This window comes from Solea solea, chromosome 10 (genome assembly GCF_958295425.1).
Source record: "Solea solea chromosome 10, fSolSol10.1, whole genome shotgun sequence".
NCBI lineage: Eukaryota > Metazoa > Chordata > Actinopteri > Pleuronectiformes > Soleidae > Solea > Solea solea.
The window spans coordinates 12,358,206-12,374,479 of NC_081143.1; the positions used below are offsets into that span (position 1 = coordinate 12,358,206).

Below are 16,274 nucleotides of genomic sequence, written 5' to 3' on the forward strand. Positions count from 1 at the left end.
GAAGACATGAAGAGAGACAGAACGAGAGGAAAGAAAGGGAATGAGAGGAGGAGAAGAGAAAGAAGGAAAGGAGAAGAGAAGGAGGGGGAGGGGTAGAGATGGCAGTGAAGTAAGGTTGAGGGGGTGGTGGACGGGTTGCAGAGGTGGCGGTGGAGGTGGTGTGTGTGTGTTGGGGGCGGAGGGGTATATATTATGTTTTATGGTCATGAGGGAATGAATAAATCACTGTTTCATTAAACGGCTTCAGTCTCTGAGTGGTGTGCACCCCCCCTCCCCCAATATCATCCCCTCCCTTCCTTAGGGACATCCCTCTTTCTCTCCATCTGTCCATCCGTCTTATACCACCCTTTCTTACTTTGTCCTGTCTTTCCTCTGCTCTTGTTTTAAAAAACAAACTGGCCTTCCATCTCTCCATCCACAGTGAGACACACACACACACACACACACACACACACGACTGTCTTCTCAGTCTCCATGAGCTGCCATCACACATCAACACAACAACGACACTAGGCCATCGTGACACAATGAGGTCAAAGGTCAGAGCAGCAACAACAAGGGGAAACAGAGCCAGAGTCAAGGTTGAAGAGAGAAAAAGAAAGAAAGAAAGAAAGAAAGAGCCACTGTCAGAGGAGAAACAGGTCTTTATTTAAATAAATATAAAGAAGCACTACTTGTTTCCACTCAGAGGAAACAACATGAACAGAAACACAAACTTTTTTTTTTCTTTTCTTTTTTGAAAAACAAAAACATGTTTGGAAACTTTTAGTTCTTTTTGTCTGTTTTCTAACTGAAAACAATAAATTGATCTAAACTCTATACAGAGAAAACATCAACATATAAATATACTATGACCAAAATGAAAAGCACGGTAAAGCTCATGATAATATATATTACAATCTGTTAGGCTGTTACTGTGCGTGTACACATATATTGCAGTTACAGTCATGTTAATAATAATAATAATAATAATAATAATAATAATAATAAAAGCTACATTAGTTTAAATGTGATTCATGACACCACTTTGCCTTGGTTAGGAACAATAGCTCAAAGGTTAAAAAACATGTTAAAAACTTCATGTTACACACAGTTTATATCAGTTCCATGTACAAATTACACGTCATCATCTATAAAAAGCTACATTTCCTGTGGCATTTGTGTTTCCCGCCATCTTGTTTGGAACATCTTACAGTGACAGTCACACACACACACTTCTGTCATTCACATCATGAGTCTTGATTTTATCCCCAGTCTTTTCTTTTGTTTTCTTTTGTTTTGTTTCAAATTCCTCGGGACCATTGACAGTACATCTGTGTCTCTTATTCATAAAAAAAGCAAGAAGAAAAAAAAGCAGTGGTTCATTGTGAGAAATATTTTTCTTTAAAGGTCCAGTGCATACATTTTAGAAGGGTTTGTTGGCAAAAAAAATGAATATACTACCTATAAGCATGTTTGTATAAGTGCAGACTTGCTCTAAAATATAAGAAAATAATAATAATAGTTGGTCTTCCTCACCTTAATATCTCAACATTTTACACAGTACATACTAGATCTAAAGTCGTGCTTTAACAATATATTAAACAATAACACCATCTTGTGCCGTTTTGTTTCCACAGCTGATGAGAAAAAAACAGGAAAAAAAAAAAAACCTACAGGAGCCCGATGCTTAACCTAATGAAGAAAAGTGTGGTCTATAACGTTGGTATCTATGGGAACATCATCAGCTGACAACATAATCCTTTCTGGTATGCAAAGGAAAAGGGAGGGGGGCTGAATGAGGGGAGTCTTATTTTTGTCAAACCATTTCATATTACTAATTCTGGACCACTCAGGTCTGTAATCTGTTCCTGAAACATGTTTCATTTTATTTGTTGAAATCCGGTTCACGTCCTGAAGTCTAAGAAAGAAAGTCAGTATCTGCGGCCCCCAATAATACTGTATCATCATCAAAGACACAGGTGTGGCCGCAATGGAATCACAGACAACCCTGCGTGGGACCCTGATTATCAGTGTTTTTGTCAGTGTTGCAAGTGGTTGCAAATGTTACGACCATTTACTTTACACAAAACATTGTAGTGTGAGTCCGAATGTTTTAGCGACTATGTGCCAGGTTAACCCCAGAGTGGACACTACATCACAACGTCCACCGTAATCACATGCAGCTTCTGTCATCATCAGCAGACAGTTGGGAATTGGACAGTAAGAATAAATTCAACAAAAATATTGACAGCAGCCCTTTTTGTTTATGCTAACTGATATTTGTTGGTTATCTGCCGGGGTCTGGTTATCTCTAAGCTTACTATTAACTAATAACGACTACTGACCTTTAACCCTAACCTTAACCTTAACCCTACAACATGTCTTCATCTTAAAATGCTTGCTTTTTGTCCCCACCTGGAACACACACACACACACACACACAGTGATAAAGGACACCTGCCATGACCTCTGCTGTCCCCCTTGAACTCCATCATCATTGACCTTTGGGCTGTCTTCATGCAATGCTACAGGAATGAAACAAAAGCTCATCTCACTAAACGTCCTTCTTCTTTTTTTTATTTTAGAGTATTAAATGTTTGCTTAGTGACTGCAGCAGCAGGTGGCGCTGATGATCACTGTTCATTTAAAAACAAGGTCCGAAACATTTGTTTAATTTGACTTTAAACAATGCACCGATCTATCCAGACTAAATCCATCCTGTTGGTTTCAACACATGGTTTCAATTAAAAGCTTTGGTCAGTGAGTGTGGAAAAGTAAGCAATAGCATCGTACAATATGCAACGATACATGCCACCCCCTCCTGTGAGGTCTGCCCCAACACACTGGATGTCTTGCTTTTTTCCAACATGGGTTATCAATTTTTGTATCTTTAATTACTAGCTCACACATTTGTACAAATGTCCGCATTTCTGAAAGCATTGGAAAACAGATCAAATGAAGGTTGAGCATCGGGACAGAAGGCCCCGTCCATTTCCTTTACAAAACATGGAGCATAAATAAGTCTTTAAGCTCGGGTCAATATGTGTGGAAAGGTTAGCAATAGCAAGCTACATTCTGACTAAATGTAATCTATACATTCCACCTCCTCTCATGGACCTTCTCATCCAAGCTCCACCACCGAAGCACACAAGGTCATTCTCTGTTGGAAAACAATGAATTGTGGACACTACACTTTTACATGACTCGCTAACGTGCTAACCTCCAGCTATCATAACCGCAATGTTTGACTTTCCTTAAAACACCATTTGAGTTCAAAAGCATAAAGGCGCATTAGACAGGAGGACACAAGCTAAACTGCAGTTTTGTATCTTTGAATATTATGATGTCACGTAATATTCGTTTCAACTTTATACCCTGGACCAAATCCAGAATTTTGACAGTCCTTTGAGGGCTATAGACAACTTTCTTTTTAATTTTTCCTATCAGAGTGTGAAGAGAATTTCAACAAATAGGATTAAAAATATCTTTCAGAAACTAAATAGAAACCCGAGCTTCAAGTGAAGTTAAGTTAAAATGAACTAAACCCTAAAGTTGATCAAATCAATTGCATTTAATTCAGGAAAAATGCTGTGAGGTTTATGCTGCTGAAAAATATTCCCTTCTAAATAGTAAAGTAAAAATGATTCCTTCAGTGTTTTCTGTGTGTGACCGTATAGACATTAGTGCGTCAAAGTAGCACAAAGTAGAAATGTCTTTAATCAGCACTTCCTGTTCATTCCCATTTCACAAAATGCTCTGAGGTGGGTGACAGATTGAGGATTTCACCTTCCCGGTTATTGTGAGGTCAGAGCTGTGATGTCTGGATGGGGTCAGCTGTCGCCCCTGCACCCACCCATGACCCTTAAATGGGATAAGTGTAGTACATGGATGGATGGTTATTGAAAGGTCAGCACATGAAACTGCCTCTTCTGTTAAAATGAAAGCACCTGACCTCTGTCTGTTGAACAATCATCAGTGTAGTGGACATACTGTATTAGCTTCGTCTCATTCAGGGGCTGCGCCATTTGTCGGCCATGTAGATCATGAAGGCTGAACAAAAATAAAAGCTTTATACAATAATTCACTGCTGTTGACCAACAACAGAGCTGTAGGTGGACATGGTACAGATGGTATTTCTTGAACGTACTGTATGAACAGTGACTGTACTGTAGCTCTTCACCTTCGTCCTGGACAGTTTGGGTCAGTAAGTGTCTGTGTTGGATTGTTCTTTACTTGGCATTGGACACATTAATCAGATGCTTTCAAACGAGCACTCAAAATAGGACAGTGACACGTCCGGCCTTCAAATGCAGCCTGAACTACGACACATTGTTGATCTTGTTCACACTTTTCGGGCATGTGATCAACAGTCACTTTGTGGATTATTCAAAAAAGCGATTAAAGAGTCTTCAGCCTCAATCTGTTTCCTCTCTGCACTTTACTGTCTCTGTCCAAAACAAAAACAAAAACAAAACAAAACATGCTGCCAATTTGATCACCACGAGTCTGTGAAGGGTTATGCTGTTAAAGGTTATGTTAAGTAATGGTGTATTCAGTGTACACAACACCAACTGTTTGTGCAATTAGATTATGTACAAGGCTCAATGCAAAGATGCATTAAGTGAATCAGGTGAAAACAAATATGTGCCATGAATCCTGTGAAGATGCAAAGACGGCATCGCGTGCACTCGAGCGAGCGGGATGTGAAAGTCAGTCGGTGCTGAGATTCCCAAGGTTGTATCAGAAATGGAGGACAGTTTGTGCCTCTAGAACTAACTATGAACGTTAGTTAGTTCTAGTGTCGAGGAGTCGCCTTCTTTTACTTGAGTAACCGCTGGAGTAAAGCGACGTCAAAAACTGCTTTGCGTTCGATATGAATGTACCACTAACCTCCAGATTACAAGATAACATGTCAAGGAGTGCAACAATCTTTGCAACAATTTGTTTCCTGTGACCCGTCGCTCTTTGCTGTTATGACTGTGAGGGCTTTTCAACACACACACACACACACACACTGTGTTAATCATGAGCTGGTGTTAGGTAGTTAGTGGCAGGTTCTCCTGAAGCGGCCGAGGACGAGGAAGATGATGATGATGATGATGAGGTTGAAATGTTGATTCCATGTCTCAAAAGGGAAGACCTGTGTTACAGTACAAAACCATGTCTGTGTGCAAAGAACACATAAAACTAACACTGAAAATGTCTGTTGGTCAGTGACAGTGTGTGTACCTCTTGGTTGTGTGTTGTGTTTGGATAAACGGGAGAGGGTGTGCGTGTGTGTGTGTGTGTGCATCATCCACAGTGCTACACACACTCCTTGCAGCCACATTCCACAGGCTTCTCCACGTCCTGCATAAATGAGGTCCCGTCGTCGCAATCGAAGGTGAGTCGTCGACGTCGGAGCCTCAGGGGAGCACAGCAGGGGGCGACGGCGGCAGAGACACTCGGCCCGCTGCTCGCCTGGCACCGACCGCGACATTCAACCCACGAGAAAGTCTTGGAGGTCTGGCAGAGGACGGTGCCGCGCTGCAGTCGGTGGTAATCTCTTACCGGCTCAGCTCCACACGGGGACTCTGACGGTGGACACACAGAGAGCCACAGTTAAACAGAGCAGACAATCACAACACCTTTTATAGACAAAGACTGAGAAGAAAAATATTGAATGACAAACCAAAGAAAATTACATTTTAGGAAATGAATCAAAACTAAATTGCAACTGAATGCAAGACAAACAAATGCTTCTCATGGACCTTATCTCGTCGTTTTTTTTTACAATGACAATAAAGAAATTTATTTGAATTGGAATTGAATATTTCCTGATTTTCCTCATCCACGCATCTGATGTGTTGGTGGGAAAGTTGAGGTGCACTTTGAGTTGCTATTTAAATAAAGTCTGATTGTCACACTCACCTGTATCACAGCTCTCGCCGGTGTATCCCTGCTCACAGACGCAACTCTCTCCTCTGTCCGTCTTCTGACACTGGCCGTGCAGGCACTGCAGACTCTGACAGGACCCGCCTGGCTCCCCCTGCAGGTTACAGAGTGCACCATGGTATCCCTCCTTACAGTCACAGCGGTAGGTTTGTGTGTCCAGCACCACACACACACCGTTCACGCACCTGGATGGACACAGAAGGCAGTCGAGACAAAACACGATAAACCCAACATTGTCCAATGGAATCAGTGATGAGCTAAGTTTGCAGAATGTATTCAAGTCAACTCAGTAGTGAGGAGAACAGAGAGTGATACAGATATATATATATATCTGTCTATGACCTAATGACCATATTTCGTGAGAACCTTGGCGCCACAAACTGTCTCTGGAATGATCTGCTCCTGTTTCCACTAGTGTTTACAGTACAACGGTGCACATCAGTGCACATTGCTGTGTGAAAAAAAAAAAAATACTGTCTATTTTTAATGTTCTTTAGAGCAGTGATTCCCAAACACTGGCTCAGGACCCACAGATGGGACACGGGAAATTTGTTTTGGTCCCCAAACCAGAAAAATCATCTCTTTATTAACTCAGTGTTATAGATATGGCTGCAACTTAGACTCTACATTATGCACAAATGTGTTCTGGTAACAATCTATATTGTGATTTGGGTCAAGGTAGTTTGTGGGTCCTCATTTATGCAATTTTAGCTGGCAGAGATTTTATTCTGTCAGCCATGTTTTCAGTGACGACTTGTCTGCCTGCTGTTGGTGTTTCTTGTCACAGGTCGCACAGTTTATATTCAGCCACATTAAGCATTTTACTATAATGAGGGATGACATTTGTATAGTGGAGCGCAACACATTAAATGTCTTTAAATGCCACAACAAAACACACTCACTTGCTGCCTTCACACAAGTTGACACCTGTTGCCGTGGTGACAACATCCACCCCAGTAAGGCCTCCTGCTATTGGCTGGTCACAGTGTGGTCCCGTCCACCCTGTCTGACAGTGACACTGGGGTCCCTGTGAGAGAGGATACGTTCACTCCTTCACATTATACTGAGGTGTATATGAATGAGTGACATCTAATGGTGAGACTGCAGACAGTAGTAAGCTACATAATGCAGACTGGTTGGTTTGTTCAATCGGGCTGCGCTGGTCAGGTCCTTTTCTTTTCCTTTCCTGCTGTACAAACATGGCAGCTTCCTTAAAGCAAGGCCCTTACCTGAAGTACATACAACCTTACTGAGTGATCCAATTACATCCAGATTTTTCACGCCTGAATGATCCAAAATCTGTCCTCAGGACCGATCACAAACATGTGGCTACATTCCTGCAGAGACTGTCTCCTTAGCAGCTGCAGTTTCACCGTATTTTTACACCATTAATTGATTTGTTTGTAACCACCGCTACAGTACTAACACTGATTGTCACAATTTATTTATTTCTAATTACAATTAATTGATTCATTACTCTTTTTGTCTCTCGCTCTCTCTTTCTGTCACTTGCATGCATACACACACACACAAATACCAATTTCTACCACTTTATCCTCAACACAAGCGCTGCGAAGGGGGAGGAGCCAATCCCAGCTGACATAGGGTGAAATGGTATACCCTGGACAGGTTGCTAGTCTATCGCAGGGCAAACATACAGCAACAAACAATGCACTGTAAAATTCAAACCTACAGCCAGTTTAGCGTGTCCAATAGACCTAATCCCCCATTTTGCATGTTTTTTGGACTGTTGGAGGAAGTCGAAGGAAGTGAATATCAGGTGTAAATGGGGCCTAAAGCTAAAGTACACTCATTTAAACATGGGGAGTATATTCAATTTCAGCTAATAACCGCCCTAAATGCTACACACTGGACCTTCAATATTAGCGGTGTGAATGAGTGAGTGAAGGTTGGCAGTCTGACTCCTACCTGTGCAGCATCAGGTTGGCAGACGCCATGGAGGCAGTAGAGCTTGCGGCAGGCCTGGCAGCCCGGCACCACCCCAGGCTTCATGTGGCTGCGGGTGAAATCCTGCAGCTCGTGGTTGATGTACAGATTCCTGATGCAGCCATGGAAACTGGACGTGTTGAGGGACTGAAATGAGACGCCCAGAGAAGCAGGCATCACCTCCTCTGGCATACCTGGATGGGAGGAACAATCATCAGCTCAAGAACGATGTGTCCAACCTCAGGTGTTTTCACCCTCCACCTCTCTCGCTCTTACCTCCCACATACAGAGGGGCCTCCTCAGGCACCAGCTGGCTCCGGCCCTGACTGTCCAGAGTCATTGGCTCTCCTCCGTCCACAGACAGGTTCACCATGCGGTTGAAGGTCACCAGCTCGACAGTGTGGAAACGCCCATCATTCACAGTCTCAGTGCTGCGACAGAGTAATACACACGTTTTATTCAGGTAACAATAAATGATGTGGAGTCTGGAGGGAAAAAAAAATGACTTTTTAAATTAACCTCATAAACTGCCATTTTTTTTTTCCAACTTTGCATTTTGCAGTTTGTCAAGCACCATCTTGGTTTTTTTTTAATCAGAGAAACTGTGAGGTCACAGCTCACTATGATTTTATACTTAAAGGTCAAGTGTGTAAAATGTAGGAAGGAACTGAAAATTTGCCACATAAATAGGTTTCACTTTAAAATAAAAAGCCTTTGTAGTCTCAGAATAAGTATGTTGTATGAAAATGGCCTTGCTTTGCGAAGGTTGCAACTTGCTCGAGCGAACAAACCAGCCAGAGCATGCAGTGTTTCAAGCAGAAACCGTTCTACGTCCAACCTGAAATATAACATAGATTCATTTATATAAATGGCTAGATGTAATATATACAGCACTTACACACACCCACCATCAGGAATAATTTGCCTTGTCATGTCCAAGGACACTTTGACGCTGACACTTTGAGGAGATGGAGATCAAACTGCTAACTAACTGTGTCCTCAGTGAACAACATGTTTCAGTATGATTTAGTGTCAAACCTCAACTGTCCTGTTTGTGTCAGACAAACCTGGAAAATGCAGCATAAAGCAACAGAAGCTGGTCCCTGATGTGTATTTCTATACATTCGTTGATGTTAATTAAAATCTTAGCAGCTCTTCTGCAGCTGCGTCTACTGTACAGTCATTCAATACCTTAGCATTTTCAAGTATTTCCAGTATATCAAGTTTGCATTCATATATATATACTATGCACATATACTATGGTTCAGAGATGATTGCCTGGCTCAGGTCAATGACATTGTACTTACAAGTTATTTTAGTGAAACAGAGTTCATTCACTCTTACGTTCACAGTCTAATATCCAATACTTACTGACTTTGGGTGATGCAATTTCTATTCAAAAAAGTTTCAATGGTCGTGATTTGTAAAGATTTTGTGAAAATGGAGAAAATGGATGATGGGAAATGTACTTCCTGATCCAGAGTGTGTTTTAATGTGGGCATTCACTATTGTGCTGTATGCTCGTACATCATTGCTGATTTTCATGGATAACCCTTTACCTTTTACATGGAGCCACATAATCAACAACACCACCAATGACAATTGTTTCAATATTCTTTTCATACTTTTATGGAAAACACATGCCCAAGACGAAAGGAAATGAGCTTGTAACCGGAGGGTTGCCAGTTCAAATCCTGAGTTTGAGGGCCGGGGGGGCCCCTGAGCAAGGCAGCAATCCCCATTGCTCCCTGGGCCCAGACAAGTGCTGCTCACTGCTTGTGTGTGTTCACTACTGGTGAGTAATGAGGATCGGTTAAATACAGAGGTCAAATTCACGATCACTAATTGGTGAATGTGCAAAAAAAAAAAACTAATTCTAATGATCACTTTTCTCTTTCTCTGTCTTTCTATCAATATTTCACTTGTTTCTTAATGTTCTCTGCTGCTTCACTGCTATGCACTCGTTCTCTCAAGTCTTGCATTTTCCCTTTCCACCATCCTCACCCCTCTATTTTGCACCTGCTTATGACACATATTGATTTAGTGTGTGTGTGTGTCTCCTCCTCCTCCTCATCAGTGAACCATCTAAATATTTAAACACTCTACTCCCGATCAAGTGGACACTCAGTTTAAAGTGTCCTCTGTGATTAAAGCATTCCCAAACTCTGCTGGTTTGTCTCTGAGCGACAGCGCAGGTCACACTCCAGCGTCGCTGTGCTACAGTGAACTGAGCGGCCGCTGCGAGCTCTGCAGATCATTCAACTGCAGCTCAATCGACGCTCGGCTTTCACAAACGAGGAATGAGCACTGCTTAATCAATCTGCGGCTGCTGGCCGGAGGTTAAATGTAATGTTAGACCTTTTCAGATTCAGCGGGGAGTCGTCATGAGCCTCACGAAGGACAATACAGTGTAATTCAGATCTAACTATTTATTTTCTTCCTAAATTCAATCTGTGGGGGTTTTGTCAAGGACCTGCCTATTCTCACTAAAACATCTGTTTTTATACAACACTGTTTATGTTAATTGTGAGAGTCAAAATGGCTCAAAGGCAAATAAATATGTCAAATACATGAAGCACTCAAACCTCCAAAAAGACGACTCAGCCAAACTATCCCGGATCAGGATCCAGATCTGGATCAGCAATGTAATGTAAAGTAATCATTTCTTCTTTGGGTCACGACCATGAGCAGAACATTTACGCGGCTCACAAACAAAAACACAGACAAGGGAAGCAAAATCATAACCTTTTAAGGTAATGATATAAGAGCGTAAATACTAATTTAAATGTTTAAATTCTCATGTTTGGAAGCATAATCTGAGTGTGTAGTTTTGTTAAGTGCCATACAGTTGGCTCTTGCCTTTGCAGCAAGACCTGGGTTTGCGACCCGGTCGGAGTGAATGGTTGTTTATCTTAATTAAATAATGAATGCCATTTTATTTGTTATTTTACAATATATGCTACATGGCCAGGGTTGAGTGGCAAAATTGTGAATATGATTGTGTTGAAACTGAAATAAAAAGTAAAGCTTTATTTTACTTTGGTGCAAAGGCTCAGGTTCAGCTATGGTGTTAAAAAGTTATCTTTATATCTGAGCCACTGAAAACTGTAACCGCAAGAATATTAGGGCTGGGGAGAGCGATACAGCATAATATCACCACATTTTATTGATTCAATTGTCAATGAGAATTTATCGCGTTGCATTGTTCGAAAAACTCATAGCTGTACAGCAGTAAAGGAATAATTCCAATTAGGTCTTCATGACTGCGGGTTATAGTCTATTTTCTTGACTCTTTTGTTTAGCAGCAGTAAAAATGACCCAGTGTGTGTGTGTGTGTGTGCGTGTGTGTGTGTGTGTGTACCTGTAGATAGAAGTGGCCGGCTGGTTTCCAGGATCATACGTGACCCTGACGTGACCCTGATGAAGCTCCACGGCGATGGGCTCGTTGTCTCCGTTATAGAGCAGGATTCCATTGTCCTCAGCAGTTGACACCTGAAACACACACATGAATACACATCAGTGTGTGTGTGTGTGTGTGAATGCTTCTCCTTCTTCAGAGCCCATGTCACAGCTCACATGCTCCTCCTCCTCACCTGCAGCGTGATGTTGGCCTGAGGCCAGTTCTTGACATCCTGAAGCTGAACATAAGAGTCCCTGTCGACAAAGTTGACGCTGACAAGCTTCTCACAGCTCAGACCCTCGAAGCCCGGCAGACACTGACACAGCGCCGCGCCCAGCTTCTCTATGCAGGGGGCGCCGTTCTGACAGCGAGCCAGCTGGCAGGGTGAGGGAGACATGAGGGCCACCTCACAAAACTGTCCACTGATGAGGGGGAAAAAAAAAAAACAGTTCATCAGAGAGACATCATCATATCTACTGCTTTTGTCTGATCACATGATGCAATAACAACATATTTACTTGTTTTAAATCTGTATGAAGTAAATGAGAAAGTTTATAAATGCATATTTTAATAAAGTAGAGTGCCTTGCCACCCAAGCCTTTATGGGTGGCAAGAATATCATTTGCGAGCAGCTTGTTTCTTGCTCCATTCGTCCAGGCCCAGAGTTGACAGCAACCGCCATGCTTGGCTGGGAAAACCCCTGCAGCCAATCTCCATGGGGAACAGTCACGCCTGCTAGTGCTAGCCCTTGTCTCTACACTCCTGGACCAGGGACTGGTATTTTAGGGCCTCTTCACAGCATTCCTCCCATGGCACCGTTAGCTCGACCAGAATAATCTTCCGGTCTTTGGTTGATCACAGCCACAGCATGATGTCCGGCCGGAGGGTTGTGTGCACCACCTCCGGGAACTGCAGCCTCCTTCAGACATGGACGCTCATTACCCAGGAGCATGTGGCTCGCAAGCAGGTTGGGCTTTGGCATTGCGCTTCTGCTCCTTCCTTGACGAAGGTGAATGCTCTCCTCTGGGTTGCACCTTTCCCGCTCTATTGTGTCGGTGAGTGAGAGCACAACTTTGTCGTGGCGCCACCTGTGCCACCCTTGGGTTAAAGCTGTTTTTGCATGTGTGCCAGCTTGCAGAGTGGATTCTCTCTGAGCCCCCATGTGTGCAGATGTAACGGCGAAGGAAGGGCGGTGATCCGCTTCTCCTCCTCTCAGCCCCGAACCTCCACCTGCACCAGGTCTGGCCTGGTCTAGTTTAATGACTTTGGTTTTTAAAACTGCAAATGTGCATTAAATGAGCAAATCTTCAACTCCAAGATAAAACCAAAGAACTTAAGCTCAACACTATTTTCATATCTAAATAGATTTAAAGATATGTGGAATTCTTTATTATGATAAAACGTTGTGTGTTTTTTCTCCAAAGACTATTGGGGCCCCTTGTGATCAGGGAGGGAGGACATGTGAACTCAATTTTCCAAAGATTCCCATAACCTTATGAAAACCATGTTCCCAGTATTCCCTGTTTTCACAGAATTCCCAGTGTTGCCAGTACCTGTATCCCTGTGGACAGACGCAGCTGTAGCCGTCTAGTTGGTCGACGCACTGGGCTCCATTCTGACAGCGATGATCCACACATTCGTTGTAATCTATGCCACAGTTTGGCCCCACCCAGCCAGGGATACACACACACCTGAAACAAACGCACACACATACACAGACAACACATGACACATTCTGTCAAACTTTGTCCATGTTTATCCGTGGTGGGAAACACTGTGCGTATGTGTCACCTGGCACCAGTAGGAGAGCTGAAGCAGGTAGACTGATGCTGACAGGGGTTTCTACCTGGAGAACAAACCCCCTCCTCTTCTTCACAAAGCAGACCTGAGACGAACGTGCAAAAATGATGTGAAAATTGCAGAATCATCACTTTCCTGTCTTCTTACAATTACACAGTATAATAAATTCACTGAGAGGATGCCGGGCGTGAGCTCGTGTCTCACCTGTGTAGTTTGGAGGACACAAGCAGGTGTAGTTCCCAACTCCATCAATGCAGGTGGCGCCGTTCTCGCATCCATGTTCCTGACAGTCGTCCATGTTCACCTCACAGAAGGTGCCGTGGAAACCAAATGCACACGCACAACTAAGTGAAGAAAACAGAGCATGACAATGTTTACAGTTGAATGAAAAAATGAATGAACAATGAATTATTGCATATTATAGGATGGGACGATGCCACTTTTTGTGTCCGATACCGATATTACAAACTCAAGTATCTACCGTTACTGATATTAGTCCGATACAGTAATTTTTAGACTATTTATTTATAGAACTATAAAGCTATTAATTGATTTTTGGTTTGAATAGGATTTTTTTCCCATCCATAGTATGTCAGTATTCCAGTATTTCATGTACTGTACATGTACATTATAGTTTTGCATGCTGACGGCATTACACTGACTGTATATAAAGATATCAGGCCAACATGGCTGCCTCACACTAATCTTACAGTGTCAAATTGAATCGTGTTAACTGGGAATAGATTAGATGCTGTAAATCCATTCAAATCAGTTTTAAGTAATAATTCAGATTTGATTGGACGTGAGGCCTAAACCATGTTTTCACTCTCAGTGAAAACATGGTGTCCGGCTGGAACAACAGGAAACAATGATATTCACCACTTCATCAGATGTATTTTTTTATATTAACCTGTAACTTCACTTTCATTCAAACTACAGTCAAATGAGTTCACACAAAGGAAGTGATTTGTTTATGTCAAGACAGACAATGGCAACACTGACTTAGTTAAACATCTGCAAACAGGTTGGAGTATGACTGAAAAGTTTCAGAGGTGAATTCTATTGCTCAAAAAAATCCAGTTGTTCCAGTAGTTTGAATGCTGGTGCTGTGTACACACAAATGCTCCCTCAGTCAGGTCTGATAGCACTGCTTGAGACACAATAATAACTTCACTGAATCACTAAATGTTTTGCACTGCAGGTTTAAGTATATTTACCTGAGCATTAAGTTTAAAAATGTCACTTAGGGATTGTTGATCCACTGCTGCCTCCATCATTACATTCAAATGTGTTAATTCTGTGAGTGAAATCTTTCATTCAGATTTATCTAAGTGACACAAAGTTACCACAGGAGGCAGCAGTAATCCAACAACTGCACCATGAGCTGAAAACACAGATTTTCTCTTTGGTCTTTGGTGAAGCGTTACCTGAACCCTCCGGTCTGCTCATCACTCAGGCAGGTTCCTCCGTTGGTGCAGGGATTACTGACACAAGCGTCGACTGGTGTCTCACAGTGTTTCCCCTGAAACGTCACAAACACTTTTGACATTAGATCGCGTCAATTGAGTAATTTGATGGGATTAACAGAGAGAGACACAGAAATAATCTCCGACCACACGCAAACATATGATTTTAAACATCAGTAACTGGATTATGGTGTGTTTGGCAGGAGACCATTTGATTGGACTGAACAAGGTGCCGACATAAATAGACAAACTCACTAACTCCATCACGCATGTCTCTCTGCAGCACGCAACACACACACACACACACACAAGGATAAACATTTGTATACCGAGTATCCAGTTTTGCAGGTGCAGGTGAACAGTTGTGTGTGGTGAGGTTTGCAGACGCCCTGGTTCTGGCAGGGAGAGGACACACACGGACTGCATTTGGCCTGGACAGACGCCTCTACAGGACCTGCAAATACACACACACAACAAGTTAACACAACAACAACAACAAGTCTAAAGAGCTGTCTGTATGTGTGTTTTTACATAGTAAAAGTGCAGCTTAATCTCTTTCTTACTGTGAGACAGGGATTTCTAACAGGAAACTGAAAACTGAAGAATGTTTACCATGTGGGGACACAGGAGCTGCTGGTCTACTGCTGCCCCAAGTGGTCAGTTTGTGTCACTGAGGTAAATCCGAACAAAGGATTTAAAACACAGAAGTCACAAAATAACACATTTGAACTACAGCTCCTGTTTGCACTGTGAGGGGAAATCCATGTGTTTGTCTATGGGATTTGGTGTGGGAGAGTGAGCGGTTCCCACAAACTGCAGTTTCCTGTTGGAATAGGCCGTCTAAAGCGCCAAACATATGTTTAGGATAGAATAGATTTATGCTGACACCGAATTTCAGGAGGTGAGTCTTCTGTTAAGTGGCTGGAATCTGGAGCAGTGTAGATTTCACTGCCACACTTCAAAAATACACAAGTATCACATCAAGGCCCTGTGAAAAAAAATGATTCCACAATGGCTTAAAAAGATTAATTTAGTGCAGGAGAGTGACAATATAGCTCCAGGATGAGGAAGCAACACCCCATCCTGTTTGTGAAAAGGCTTCATGTGAGACGAATGAAATTCACAGCGTTTCGGTGTTTTGACACTCAAAATACCATAATTAGTGTGATATGTGAACGGGTCGTGATGAGGGCTGGGATGAGATACAATTATTGATATGCTCGCTCCAAATATTTTTATTTTAATAATGAAAATCCTGGTTGACACCATATCATAATGTTATCGTTATCATGGTCCATGGGTCGTATAAATCATATGCTCAGTTTCCCTGTGATTCCCAGTCCTAGTTTTGATTTAATAAAATACTCTCATTGAAAGTTCACAGTGCATTCACAGAGAAATCAAATCTGTGAACCTGTAAAAGTTTCTTTTTTTTTTTAAATGGTGTCACTGTCGGGAGTTAACAGAAGATTTTAACTTTAATTAATTATCGTGTCATTATTTGACTTATTAAAATGATTCCCCTCTGAACTTTTATTTGATTCCTTTCACAACTTTAACTCACTGTGGATTAATTAAGCTTTTTAACCGCATGATAAAAATTAAAAAAAAAAAAAATCCTCCAGCTCAATAATAAAACACCGAATAAATTAGGAATCTTCGTGTTATCACACAGATCAATTATCATCTTGTCACACATTTAGTCGACTGCAGATTAAAGGCTGACTGGGCGAGCTGCGTTAGTG

General features: G+C 42.1%; 1 protein-coding gene across 1 annotated transcript in view; it reads right to left on the bottom strand.

Moving 5' to 3' along the window:
• Positions 1–637: 637 nt before the first annotated feature.
• Positions 638–16,274, bottom strand: part of LOC131466999 (slit homolog 1 protein-like) — a 67,089-nt gene continuing 51,452 nt past the window's right edge. The window contains exons 27-38 of the mRNA XM_058640659.1: positions 14,859–14,983; positions 14,491–14,585; positions 13,268–13,407; positions 13,055–13,148; positions 12,817–12,954; positions 11,457–11,685; positions 11,225–11,355; positions 8,140–8,294; positions 7,846–8,057; positions 6,819–6,943; positions 5,893–6,101; positions 638–5,555 (exon numbers count right to left, since the gene is read on the bottom strand). Of these exons, the coding sequence (XP_058496642.1) occupies positions 5,287–5,555; positions 5,893–6,101; positions 6,819–6,943; positions 7,846–8,057; positions 8,140–8,294; positions 11,225–11,355; positions 11,457–11,685; positions 12,817–12,954; positions 13,055–13,148; positions 13,268–13,407; positions 14,491–14,585; positions 14,859–14,983 (1,922 nt within the window). The 3' untranslated portion in view covers positions 638–5,286. The remainder of the gene's footprint in view (positions 5,556–5,892; positions 6,102–6,818; positions 6,944–7,845; positions 8,058–8,139; positions 8,295–11,224; positions 11,356–11,456; positions 11,686–12,816; positions 12,955–13,054; positions 13,149–13,267; positions 13,408–14,490; positions 14,586–14,858; positions 14,984–16,274) is intronic.